The 14,909-nt window shown below is 38.2% G+C and overlaps 1 protein-coding gene across 1 annotated transcript in view; it reads left to right on the top strand.

Moving 5' to 3' along the window:
• The window catches only part of LOC139734110 (calcium-independent protein kinase C-like), a 150,665-nt gene that overhangs the window by 115,972 nt on the left and 19,784 nt on the right, over nucleotides 1-14,909 (top strand). The window contains exons 7-8 of the mRNA XM_071644927.1: nucleotides 6,391-6,524; nucleotides 9,151-9,310. Coding sequence (XP_071501028.1) covers nucleotides 6,391-6,524; nucleotides 9,151-9,310 — 294 coding nt within the window. The remainder of the gene's footprint in view (nucleotides 1-6,390; nucleotides 6,525-9,150; nucleotides 9,311-14,909) is intronic.

Genomic DNA, 14,909 nt, shown 5'->3' with positions numbered 1-14,909 from the left:
TACACAACAGGGTATGCCTCATGCCCACTTTCATAGTCTGTAAGGTTCTTATTGTCGCCTGCCTGGCAGAAGGGCCCTATTATGAAATCTTGTCCCCCCAATCAGATTTTGGTTTGTGACATAATATGACCGTTATGAAAGCTCTTTCATATGATGTAACCATCATTTTTTTTTTTTTTTTTTTTTTTTTGGGGGGGGGGGAGGGATTTTTCAAGCGCACAGGCCTGAAGGCTCGTCTTTTGTTGGGCAGGTGATGTTGTATCTTTGAAATGACACATTCACATTGGCAGAGATAGGACGGATGCATAATCATCAGTGAGGGTTCCCACATGATTCACACCTCATTGGGGAAGCAAATGGAAGCTGCTGTCATTCTCTCCGTGGGAACATAAAAATGAAAGCCCTGAGGAAATAACTAGTACGTGAACTCCTCCTCTTCAGCTCAAGGGCATTGGTAGCTATTTGTGTTCAGTTTAATACGCTACTCTATTCCCCACCATTCATTATTGAAAGGTTTATTTATTCATATCACATCTCGTAGCCCAAGGGCTAAATTGCGTGTAATATAACATAAAATATGTACATACAAATTCAAACATTCAGACAATTACAGAATAAAGCATTTACACGTGTGATAGAAATAAGTGGGAAAATATCATAATTACAGAAATCAATAAGTTGAGCATTATGCAAGATAAGAACATATTCCGCATTTGTCAAAACAAACAGAATTACACAAAAAATATTGTGACGACTGATTTGCCTCTACTCCATTAAAACTACAAAACATCATACACAAAACATCAGGTTTACATGACTGATAAATAAAAGGTATTTCGAAATGTGATTGCACAACCCCAAATATAATTAAATCACTGTTTTTACATTTCATAACAAAATTTCATTCTGATGGCTGAGTTATCACATATGACTTATATACCCTACATATAGCACTCTCAACCGACCCTTCCAAAGCCCCGTAACCCACATTCTTCTTTAAACATCATCAAAATAACATCAAATTCACAGAAAAATTCGTCTAACTGTACAAAAGTATGGATACAAATTTCATATTTCTCCATTCAGAATTTGCAGAAATATGGGGAAAAGATAACGTTGTGAGAGTGATTCTCAACGTAAGTATCAATACGGAAGAGATGTGGAGTAGAGATACGAGAGGAATAGGGGGAGAAGGAGAGATAAAGATAGGAATAAGTAGATATGTGTATACAATACATATACAATATGTACAGGTGTACACAATACACACAAATACACAGTCATTTGCATGTACACACAACGAACCTTTCTAAGGGGGGGGGGCAGAGTTAAAAAAATAACATATTTATGTTCTACATATAGCTTTCTCAGTAAAACAAATATCATAAACCACATCTGATTTTAATAGATATTGAAAAAATAGAAAAATAATCGGTAATGAACAGCAACATAATCAGAAAAATAGCCCCATCAAAATAATAACATCAGTGAAAAAATTCGCCTGCCGGAGCAGATGGGAAGGACAAGGCAAACTGGATAAAAAAGGGTCTAACCAATATTTTGATGTTTATGTAATACATGCATATATAGGTATAATCATACTGTACATACATACACAGTCATATGTATGTACATAAATGGAGACGTTTGTATGGGGATGCAGAATGCAAAAATGACACATTTATATCCTATTTAGCTTTCACAGTAATAAATGCATACATACATATTATCATGGACCGCACACTTTAAAAATTGCAAAAATAAAGAGATACAACAACGTGAAAGGGAAGGTGGCCCCATCAAAATGATAACAGAGTGAATGAAGGCTTTCACCTGATGGTAAAACAGATGGAAAGACCAGGGTAGAATGGGTAAATGAGGGGTCAGGTAAAGATAGAGTAGGAGAAGGAGAGATAAAGAAAGGAATATGTGAATGTGTGTATACACAAATAGGTATACATATACAAACACAGCCATAGATGCATGTACAACCTTACTCAGAAGTCCAATAGTGACGTGATCGGGAAAGTTATCCATTAAGAAAATAGCATGATAGAACTCATTTGTATTATGTAATCGGGTAATGATATAAAAATTATGACCTTGATGACATTTTATGAACAAGAAAGAAGTAAAAGGCTGAAGGAGAGAGAGAAAAATAAAAGTGTAAGGAATGAGTATGAGGGGCGTGTCATCATTCACCACACAGAGACTTATCAGTAATCTTAACCCGGGATAACAATTCAAAATAATTTACATTAATTTAGAATTCAACAGCCTTGTGAGGTAAGGAATTGCACTATTCTCAAAGCGTTTAGTGCGACATCTTTTTTCCATGTAGCGCTTTGTGTGTCTGAGTTTTCGAGAGGACGCGTTCAACACAAACCATTTCTGGAAGTGTACAGAGTTTGCCGATTTCTGCGCAAATTTCAGAGACAACTCCTCACGTCTCACTTCATCCAGATAGATTCTCATAGACCACAACTGTTCGTGCTGGCATAGTTGTGGGTTTGGAACGAAAGGCAAAAAATGTCCGACATGCTATCTTTTTCACTCAAATGATCAACGCCAAATGTGTATGCCCAAAATGATTGTTTCTTGGAAAAAAAAATTGAGAGAAACAAAGTGAGGTCAGTGAACAGGTCGTAAGCACTGCCGAGCGGTTGATAGCGGAATTGGGAGCAACTTCTCTCATTATGCAGAGCTGCTTCATGATGAGAATTTTCTGTTTACCCATACTTCATCACAGGGAGGGTGATGCTTCCCCAGTTGAAAGGCACAGTGGGTCGAAGGAGGGGGGGGGGGGGAGGGGAGGATGGAGGGGTCTGTCTTTGATTGGGAATGAGGAGGGGGAAGGGGAAGTCTCCTTGAAGGTGCGTTTGATTTGGTGAATCACTAGTAAGATTACTTAAGTGCTGAACTTCTTAGTTATTAGATTGTTAGGTTGTATGAGATTTAAGTGGTGACTGTCTCATGGCAGAAACTTGTTCCAGTCTTATTGGCAGGACAAACAGATGATTAACTTGGAAGACAAGGACTTTGAATACTTTTTTCCTGGAAGATGCGATATACACATGATTTTGTTAAACTTTTTTTTTAGAGCATGTGGGAACCTTCCCCCCCCCCCAAAAAAAAAAAAAGAATTATGCGATGTAACAAACTTCTTAAATGAAAGAAAGATATTATTCAGAGGGGTGAAGGTTCAGGTGCGAGTTTCTTCACTTTGTCTCCCTCTACAAATTAAATTTGTTAAGATCGCAACTGCTGATCTGTAAAATAACAAATATGACGGAAATTAACAAACATGTCGAGTCCCACTGGTTCCTTTTTCTGACATGTTTGTTAATTTACAGATCAGCAGTTGCGTTCTTAACAAATTTAATTTGTAGAGGGAGACAAAGTGAAGAAACTCGCACCTGAACAAACTTCTTCTTTCTTTCTTTTTACTGGAACATGTTGAATACACATGATTATATTCTGCATATTATACCATGTGGGGAAAAAACCCTGAAATTTTGCATTGTAATAAACACAATGTATTTTTGTCTAGAACATGCATGATTATATTTTGCATTTTGTGGGGGGTGGGGGGGGGGACCCTGAATTTTTTAGAAAGGTCAATATAACGTACACATGCTTGGCACTCCAGGAAATTGCATTGATTCTAGGAAATGGTTTTCCCAACATCTATCCATCTCTGCCAGTGCATTCTCTCATCCAATCAATATTTGGGTTGCACCCAGAGCATTTTCAAGCAAAGCAGCTCTATGACAATTATATGAAAATGTCAAATATTGTGTGCCTCCACGATGATTGAGTGTTCAGAGTAAAGAATAAGCTTATTCCGGCAATATCAAAGTTATCTATATATAGGCAGAGCATGTTTATTTTGGGGCATATGTGTATACATGTATATGCTCAGATATAAAAAGAGAGAAAAATGCATACATATACACTGTATAATGTGTGCATGTACGTATATAGCTGTATCTGTACGCAATGTGGGGTGTGTCTAATTATTGGACTCATATGTTTGTAGGGTTTGCAATTCCAGGAGGGGAAGAGATGAAATACTTTTCTTTTTCATTTTTTTTTTCATTTTTTTTTTTCAGTTATAACATGAGAGAACTTCCTGGCATCATTGTAATATTTCCCTTTTCCTGTAGCTTTATCCTCATCTGTCTGCTGTGGGCCAGCCCTTCTGCAACATCACATTTTATTCCTTCCTCCCTACATCTCATTCTATCCCTCCCCCTTTTCTCTCTATCTCTCTCTCTCTCTCTATCTGTCTATCTATACATTTCTCTTTCCCTCTTTCTCTCTCTCTCTTTTATCACACATACACTCTTTCTCATACCCATTTTCCCCCTCTATCTTGCTCTTTTGTACAATTTCTCATCATTCCCCCTAACTGTATTTCTCTTCATAGTGTTTGCAAGGACACGCCTTCTCTTCAAAAGAAAACTAAACCCTAAAGAATGTTAAACCCTCTCAATATCTGTTTTCTACTTTCTTCATTTAACCATCTCCTCTTCCTACCCCCATCTTCCCTCTTTTGATACTTTGATACTTTGTGGATTCAGGGTGTGATTTGTCCTGCCAAAGAATCAAAAGTCCTTCAAACATGTAGAAGATGAAGTCAACACTACCAGTCATAGCATTTTCTCGCCCCTTCACTTTATCTCTCTCCCTCCACTCTCTCCTCCTCCATCTCTTTGTCTCTCACTTTTCTTACCTCTCCTTCTCTTCCTCTTCCTTTCTGCCTCCCTCTCATCCGGCCTCCCGCTCTCCTCTCCCCTTTCTTCCAGCCAAATGGATACAATAGCCTGGGGGTATACGTGCAGCTTTTTGCATAGATACGCTGAAACATGAACTATTTTTGTCCGGCAAATTGGCGTTGCCATGGTTACCGTACTGTTGTGACGTGTTACCCCTCGGAGTTGACTGTACCATAGAATATCTGGATAGTGGAAGTGTGACAATGTTGAAACAAACAGAGGGGCAGTGAAAGAGAGGGGTGTTTTTTTCCCCCTCTTTTTTTGTGTGAAACAGTGTTGTACTAAGTAGCACTTGCAAAGTAATTCAATGGAAGGGCAGATTGTTGAAGGAGAGGAATGGAAGGGGGGGGGGGGAGGGGTTGAGGGATGGAGTGGAGTTAACTGAATTGCAATCACACATTTCACCCTGGGAAGATGGAGTGTCAGTGGAGTGTTTGGGAAAGGGATTGAATAATTGTAAAATCCACTTACAGAGATGAGATATGGAAGGATAACCTTCGCCACTGTTTGCCAGTGTTAGGGATAGGTGGGGAGGCAGGAGAAAAGGGGGGGGGGGGAGGGAGGGATATGTGTAGTGCCACAAGTGCCTTTCCTGACATTTGATGCGTAGTATCATTGGAATTTGGTAGGAAATTGTATTCGAAGTTGAAAATCTGGACAGATCTACATGCGTACATACATGATATGGTGCAAGTCCTTCAGAAAAAAAGTAAATGCTAATTAAATATTTGTCATTTATTGAGCTGTATGTATCCTCAAGATATATTAAACAAATATATATATATATATAAACATATATACATATATATATATATATATATATATATACAAATATTCATTCCAAATTCCTGTAATGATGTTCAGTAGTTAATCTCTATTCAGTTTTTGCAAATACTTCTGCAATATCTTGTGATATCATTGGCTTAATTCCAAGAGCTGAATAGTGGGAGGTTCACTTGTGTACTCTTGAGGCTCTAAACAGTTTAGGAATTGTTGTTACCTCTATCCTAGGATTACTGTATATGCCATATATGTAGCATGTTTATTTTTTCACGAATTGGGACTCCCAGTCAATTTCGCGAGTGGTTAAATACGCGATTGTGGAGTAAAGCAATAGATAAAGAAATGTATGCATGCATGTCACATTCATGCCAGGATCAGAGTTGATGTTTTTGTACGATGTTAGATTTTTAAATACGTGTAGCACCCGACTCACAAAATTTATGAGAATAAAAACCCAGTTACAAAATATATGGCGTTTACAATATTACTTGAAATGCTGCTTCCAGAACATGGTTCAGTTCTGCACACAAAGACAGTTTGCCATGAGGATGATAGTTATCTATCAAGTCACTTTGTGTTTACATTGTACAGTGCTTAAGAGACATCAATTATCAATGCTACATCAATATTGCATGCATTTGTATGTGATACATGTTCCATCTTTGCTGATGAAATCCACATTTATGATGATAATAAACTGCCAATATTTCTTTCTCCTTATCTCTTCACTCCTCAACTCTCATCTTGTACATTTTCCTGTGTTATGGGTGTTTTTGCATCTTCCATGTCCATCACATCGCTGATCCACAACCCTCTGGTGCCCTCACAGTGTGTAAAATGAATGTCCACAAAAGATGTAGCAGAAATGTTGCCAACAACTGCGGCGTCAACAACAAGGAAATGGCCGACATACTTAGGGAAATGGGCGTTACTGGTGACAAGCTTTCAATAAAGAGGAAAAAGGTAAGCATAGTGGAAAAATGGCGACAACATTTTTCTGCACCCGAGAATCAAATCAAACAAAGAAGACAATCAAGAAAGCAAAAAGACCTTGCTATCTAAATGAAATATTTTGTTGATCTTGCAGCTTAATTCATAATGTAGTTGACCTTAATGGGTCACTGCTGATAAATGATAATGTGAAAGCTGTCTAATTGTGTGGTCTTGACGATCACTTGATATCAGCTTTATATCAGTTTTTTCAGCTTTATAAGCTCAATTTGAATTTTGTTTTTCTATCTATGATTATCTGTGACTGGTGTCTGTGGGTTAGATATTCAGTGTAATGTGATTGCCACAATGTGTATTTTCCCCTCAGCATATCTAATAGATATGTTATTGGGAGGACTTCATATCATAGCTTACCAGATCTATTTGCCATACAACTTTTTGTTATGTTTTAATGTATTGTGATAAACGGCCCCTTTCCTTGAACTCAAGACACCTAGGAGTTTGATAATATAACACGAGGATTCCATGAAAATTAGTTGCAAAAAAAAAAATCATGTTTTCTTGAAGCCCAAGTCCATACAATAGTATATCACATCTGGAACGTCAAAAAGTATTCATGTTTTAATATATCTCTTGACTAAATTTACAATCATTCTTGGAATTTCAGGGAGCAGTTGATATTAAAGCAGAATGATCATAGATAGATTTTTTTTTTAAATTGTGCAAGACGTGCTGACGTGCTAAAGTGCAAGTAGGATGGACTCCCCTAAAATGCTGTGAGATGTTTGTGTAGTGAGTTCCGTACGTGATCCGGTTAAAATGATGTATCAAAATCTCTTGGTTGCTAATCGCTGGGGAAATTCGTCCCCAGGCCATTGTGAAAGATTCCGGGAGCACGTCAACAATGTCGACTATAAGTGAAGGGTCCACCAGTTCTGGAGAAGGTACACAGAAAGCCATTTTGTCCACCGTGATGCACCAGCCCATATATATACCTACACAAGTCTGTGTATGTGTGTATAAATGTGTATAGATATATCTACCCTTTCCCCAAGTATTGTAACCTATTCCCTACTTGGAACCTGGCTCGGTCCTTTAGGTCCATATTCACCAAGGTGGTTTGAATCTATTCCGTGGTTTGTGCAAATTTCTTCTACATAAATACGCGAGACAGATTGCATATGCCGTTAGACATAACTGCATGTTAATACGCGCATGTGAAAGGTATGCCTACATGTGTATACCATGCCTATTTTAGTCCATCGACTAAATCCAAACCATGGTTTTTATCTAAACCGTCTTTGTGAATATGAACCTTAAAGTCCCTGCAGAATTCAGACTCCAGTAGGTGATTGGTTAAGGTACGTTTGTGGAAATTTTCTTTGCTCCGTGTCCGTATCTTTGGCAGCTCTAGGTATGGTAGTTTGATCAGAGTGGTAGTGGCTATCCTTGGTGTAGAATAGACTTTACTTTAGAAGTTTGTTTATTTTCCATTCTCATTTTTATTTTGTATGTGTGTACAGTTTTTAAACCTATCCCCCATTTTTCCCCCTGCATTGCAAATTTTTTTTTTAAAGATATATAGTACTAGGTTGATGTTGATGTCTCTTGTATTTATTCTCTGTGTTCCTCCATGGTAACATATTGTTGTTTATGTTTTCTCTTTTATATCCCTTGTTCACCTCCTTTGTCTTTGAACCTGATATTTGAATCTTCACCTTCCACTGCCTGTCCGACACATATCTATTATCTCAAATTTGTGTGTCAATGTTGATGCACTTCCCTCTCCCATCTCCACTTCTCCCCTCCCCCTTTTTGTTTTGTTTCATGGAAATTCCATCAATTAATATTAATACTCTGCAATTACACCCACTTGTTATAAATGGGGTCATTTGTGTAATTGCCTTCCAACCTTTCCCACTCCCCCCTCTCCCCCACCCACACAATCCCATGCACTGAACCCCTATGTGAACATTTTGGCTTATATCGAATGCAAACTGTTGCACTCGCTGCCTTTATTTGATGTATTTGCACCGCATCATTTGTCTGCTTTTGGTCACCGAATTTCTCTTCCCATGACCGACACTCGCTTGTTCAACTTTGACCATGTGGGGTTTTCTTCTTCCTGATACGCAAATTATAATATTTCCCCCACTTCTGAAACTGATGAAAATAATTTCAACTTCCTTGCCTGGGTTCATTGTCTGAATTTTCATGACCATATTAATGTTTGAAATCCCAACAAACTGGATGTACTGAACTAAATCTCACACTGATCCATGGTCGTCAAACTTATTGCACACGTTTTTGGTCCTTCAATTGAATACCCACATAACCCATGCCAAACTCATGACCTGCGCGGCATCTCAAAACTGGGTCTGGCATGATCAAAAATTGAAAATGGAAAAATTGCTTATATCATATCTAATCATTGTTAATTCTTTGAATGTCTAATGACCCCTCTTCCCTAAAAAAAACAAAAAAAAAAACAAAAAACAAATAAAATGGTCAACTAACTCAACAATGTGCAAATACTTACACCCTGCCCTTATACCAATGTCCCCCTCACCCCCTACCCGCCTCCTCTCTCTCCCTCTTTTTCTTTTTCTCTCACTCTGTCTGTCTCTCTCTCTGATAGTCTTCTATCAGTGACTTCCGTAGTCACGCTCCCCTCAACAACTCGAGATCCCTCTCGCTCTCGACGCCCCTCTCTCCGCCTCCGGAATTGGAAGGTACCTCCAACCGTCATTCGGCTTTTGCATGTCACCAGCCCTTTAGCATGCACATCCTTGATCAGAGTACGTAAAAAAAAAAAAAGATTAATAAATGCAAAAAAAAAAAAACATCTTTACACCGACACCTTTACATACACGCAACCATCACACACACACACACACAATACACAAACACAAACACACAACTTACACACCTGTAATTCCCCCATTCACACACATATACTTAATAACACACGTATGTGTGGGTGTGTAGTCATGTTACCTGTATAAAGTTGGAGATCATAAAAGAAAGAAAAAATGTGCGTAAAGCCAACTTTGGCAAGATAACCTTTACAGTTTTCTGACTTTTTATTCTTTTGAAAGATATTTTCCTTGTAATGAAGCAAGGCAAATTGTATATCAATTTTAAGCTTTAAGCATCTGACGAATTCATATATACCAAAAAAATTATTTTCCTGACATTATATAGCTTTTGTGATGGTGCATCACATATGAGCTTTTCATCAATATAATCGCATGCAACTGACTTGACTTTCATACAGAGTCACATCAAACTGACTTTATTTTCATGCACTGTCACATCAAACTGACTTCACTTTCATGAGAGTAACATCAAGCTGACTTGACTGTAGATGCAGAGTCACATCAGACTAACCTGACTTTCAAGCAGAGTCACATCAAATGGATGTGACTTTCATGCAGAATCACATCAAGCTAACTTGACTTTCATGAGTCACATCAAACTGACTGGACTTTACATGCAGAGACACATCGAACTGACTTGACTTTCAAGCACAGTCACATCAAACTGACTTCACTTTCATGAGAGTCACATCAAGCTGACTTGGCTGTAGATGCAGAGTTACATCAGACTAACCTGACTTTCAAGCAGAGTCACATCAAATGGATGTGACTTTCATGCAGAATCACATCAAGCTGACTTGACTTTCATGAGTCACATCAAACTGACTGGACTTTACATGCAGAGACACATCGAACTGACTTGATTTTCAAGCACAGTCACATCAATCTAACTTGACTTTCATGCGGAGTCACATCAAACTGACTTGACTTTCATGAATCACATCAACCTGACTGGACTTTACATGCAGAGACACATCGAACTGACTTGACTTTCAAGCACAGTCACATCAAACTGACTTCACTTTCATTAGAGTCACATCAAGCTATCTTGACTGTAGATGCAGAGTCACATCAGACTAACCTGATTTTCAAGCAGAGTCACATCAAATGGATGTGACTTTCATGCAGAATCACATCAAGCTGACTTGACTTTCATGAGTCACATCAAACTGACTGGACTTTACATGCAGAGACACATTGAACTGACTTGACTTTCAAGCACAGTCACATCAAACTAACTTGACTTTCAAGCGGAGTCACATCACACTGACTTGACTTTCATGCAGAGTCGCATCAAACTGACTTGACTTTCATGCAGAGTCGCATCAAACTGACTTGACTTTCATGCAGAGTCGCATCAAACTGACTTGACACATGCAGAGTCACATCAAACTGACTTGACTTTCAAGCAGTCACATCAAACTGACTTGACTTTCATGCAGAATCACATCAAACTGGCTTGACTTTCATGCAGAGTCACATCAAATTGACTTGACTTTCAAGCAGAGTCACGTCAGACTTGGCTTTCATGAGAGTCACATCAAACTGACTTGACTATAAATGCAGAGTCACATCAAACTGACTTGATTTACATGCAGATTCACATCAAACTGACTTGATTTACATGCAGATTCACATCAAACTGACTTGATTTACATGCAGATTCACATCAAACTGACTTGACTTTCATGCAGAATCACATCAAACTGACTTGACTTTACATGCAGAGTCACATCAACTGACTTGACTTTCATGCAGTCACATCAAACTGACTTGACTTTCAAGCAGTCACATCAAACTGACTTCACTTTCATGAGAGTCACATCAAGCTGACATGACTGTAGATGCAGAGTCACATCAGACTAACCTGACTTTCTTCAAGCAGAGTCACATCAAACGGATGTGACTTTCATGCAGAATCACATCAAGCTGACGACTTGCATGCAGTCACATCAAACTGACTTGACTTTACATGCAGAGTCACATCGAACTGACTTGACTTTCAAGCAGAGTCACATCAAACTAACTTGACTTTCATGCGGAGTCACATCGAACTGACTTGACTTTCATGCAGAGTCACATCAAACTGACTTGACTTTCATGCAGAGTCACATCAAACTGGCTTGACTTTCATGCGGAGTCACATCAAATTGACTTGACTTTCAAGCAGAGTCACATCAAACTGACTTGACTTTCAAGCGGAGTCACATCAAGCTGACTTGACTGTAGATGCAGAGTCACATCAGACTAACCTGACTTTCTTCAAGCAGAGTCACATCAAACGGATGTGACTTTCATGCAGAATCACATCAAGCTGACGACTTGCATGCAGTCACATCAAACTGACTTGACTTTACATGCAGAGTCACATCGAACTGACTTGACTTTCAAGCAGAGTCACATCAAACTAACTTGACTTTCATGCGGAGTCACATCGAACTGACTTGACTTTCATGCAGAGTCACATCAAACTGACTTAACACATGCAGAGTCACATCAAACTGACTTGACTTTCATGCAGAGTCACATCAAACTGGCTTGACTTTCATGCGGAGTCACATCAAATTGACTTGACTTTCAAGCAGAGTCACATCAAACTGACTTGACTTTCAAGCGGAGTCACATCAAACTGACTTGACTTTCAAGCAGAGTCACATCAAACAGACTTGGCTTTAATGAGAGTCACATCGAACTGACTTGACTTTAGATGCAGAGTCACATCGAAGTGACTTGACTTTCATGCAGAGTCACATCAAAATGACTTAACGCATGCAGAGTCACATCAAACTGACTTGACTTTCATGCAGAGTCACATCAAACTGGCTTGACTTTCATGCAGAGTCACATCAAACAGACTTGGCTTTCATGAGAGAGTCACATCAAACTGACTTGACTATAGATGCAGAGTCACATCAAACTGACTTGATTTACATGCAGATTCACATCAAACTGACTTGACTTTCATGCAGAATCACATCAAAATGACTAGACTTTACATGCTGAGTAACATCAACTGACTTGACTTTCAAGCAGAGTCACATCAAACTGACTAGACTTTACATGCAGAGTCCCATCAAACTGACTAGACTTTACATGCAGAGTCACATCAAACTGACTAGACTTTACATGCAGAGTCACATCAAACTGACTTGACTTTCAAGCAGAGTCTTATTAAACTGACTAGACTTTCATGCAGAGTCACATCAAACTGACCTGACTTTAATACAGAGATACATTAGCTGACTTGACTTTCATGCAGAGTCACATCAAACTGATTTGACTTTCAAGCAGATTCACATCAAACTGACTTGACTTTCATGCAGAATCACATCAAAATGACTAGACTTTACATGCAGAGTCACATCAACTGACTTGACTTTCATGCGGAGTCACATCAAACTGACTTGACTTTCAAGCAGAGTCACATCAAACTGAATAGACTTTACATGCAGAGTCACATCAATCTGACTAGACTTTACATGCAGAGTCACATCAAACTGACTTGACTTTCAAGCAGAGAAACATCAAACTGACTAGACTTTATATGCAGAGTCACATCGAACTGACTTGACTTTACATGCAGAGTCACATCAAACTGACTTGACTTTCAAGCAGAGTCACATCAAACTGACTTGACTTTCATGTTTAAGAAAAAGGGGCTTCTTCATTGATTTTGTATGTCAGGAGTTCACTGATCTTATTGCTTGTGGTAGTGATGTATTGTTCTCTAAAAATGGGATGTGAATACTTATTTTGTAAAGGATACATAAAAGCATACTTCTGTGGTCAGTATTATTATTTTTTCCTCTTTTTGTTCAGTGAAGGAGCTACAACAACAAGTAATTATGAGAGATTACACTCCAGAGTTGCAATATTTTGTTGCTGAAAACTTGGAGAGCCAGATGCTCCCCCCCCCCCAAAAAAAAAAGAAAAGAAAAAATAATAAAAAGCAAAATAAATAATAAAAAGCAAAAAAAAAATAAAAATTGGATTACAACATTAGTGATATCTCATTCGGGACAAGGTTGTTGTTTTGGAGAAAAAAAAAAGACCCTGAATGCTTCCACATATTCTTGGCTTATTGATCAAACCCCAAATGCTCTACAAAAGAAAGCAAATGTGTGGATATCAGTATAAAATGTATTCCTTTGATTGCCCCTTCAATAGCCTTAGCATTCTGTGAACTAATCTTTAAACAGGTTATTGCCACAACCTCATAAGAATTTCTCTTTAATGAAGAGTGGAGGTAATTTGAGAGATTCATAGGCAGCAGGTTACCCCAATGACCTTTTTTTTTTTTTTTTTTTTGCATAATGACAACAGGAAATTCAAACTTGTATCATTCTTGAATCACATCCAAATCCTAGCTAGTGGTATGATTTGTTTTTGTCATTGTTTCATTTTTTTTTTTTTGTAAATAGTGTCTTGCGTAGCATAGACCACAAAGGCTCGGTAAGAAATGACTCATAGCAGAATTGCTCAAACCAAAAGCGACACGCACATCATCTTGCCAACAAGCGTGCACTTGCCCCATCAAATTCACACATGTACCTTTTTTTTTTTTTGCCCTCCACATGCACTATTCCCAAAATATTCTTTTGTAGAATTGTGGTTGAGATGAAAGTTCATAGCTCTGATAATTGTAAGCGAATAAAGGCGTGCAAATATGCACGGCTTGTTTCATTGAGCTCTTTTGATCAGATTCAGAACTGAGGGAAAACAAAAATGTAATGAAGGAATTTCACATACGTTTCACTACAACACCAGCCGAACATGCACAGGTGCCGAGTATTGCTACTTAAGTTCTGTGAAGCTACAGAGGGTGTATTTGTTTTTTTACATACCTGTAGAAATGTATGATTGTTAGAGATACCTTTAGAGGTCGACTACCATGCTCAATTAGTGCTTTGAATGATGACATATTCAAGAACATTGAGTATAGTCAAGACACAAAAAAGGGGAACACCCTAGAAAAAAAATGCACAGACAAATCACCTATCAAGCACAAATCATTTGTTTTTTGTATGGTTTTATTTTTTATTTTTTGTGGTATCACTTTAAGTTGCATGTACCTGTTTGGTGCCCTGTAGTTTACCACTTGTGTGTCTGTTTCCTTCAAGAATGATGTATGTGTTTTTGCACACATGCATTTCACACTTACTATGCATGATGTGAGATTTTACAGAATGATTTTACTGTCTTTTAGAGCGGTAAAGTAATTAGTTTGTTTATATGCATACATCTGTTGTGTAGATCAATCAAATTAAAGGGAAAGTCTCTACAAAATAATTTTGGATTCTGCCATTGCAGAAAGGTAAATGCAACCCCCAGAGAAAGTTTGAGGACAGATTGGACACTCCATACAAAAATGTTACAAAGCTTTTGATAATTTCATGCGCTTCCTTCTCGAGATGGGAACACCACAGCAAGTTGTGATATTGTGATGTCACAAAAGTAGAATGATGCCAAAGAGCTTACAGAGTTAATTTCACAAATCTTCGTCTTTTAATGAAAAGCA

Source organism: Diadema antillarum, unplaced genomic scaffold (genome assembly GCF_040938485.1).
Source record: "Diadema antillarum isolate AM-2024a unplaced genomic scaffold, OU_Dant_1.0 seq00000510_RagTag, whole genome shotgun sequence".
Lineage (NCBI taxonomy): Eukaryota > Metazoa > Echinodermata > Echinoidea > Diadematoida > Diadematidae > Diadema > Diadema antillarum.
The sequence above is the reverse complement of the archived record's forward strand: the minus strand, read 5'-3'. Positions and strand labels throughout refer to the sequence as shown.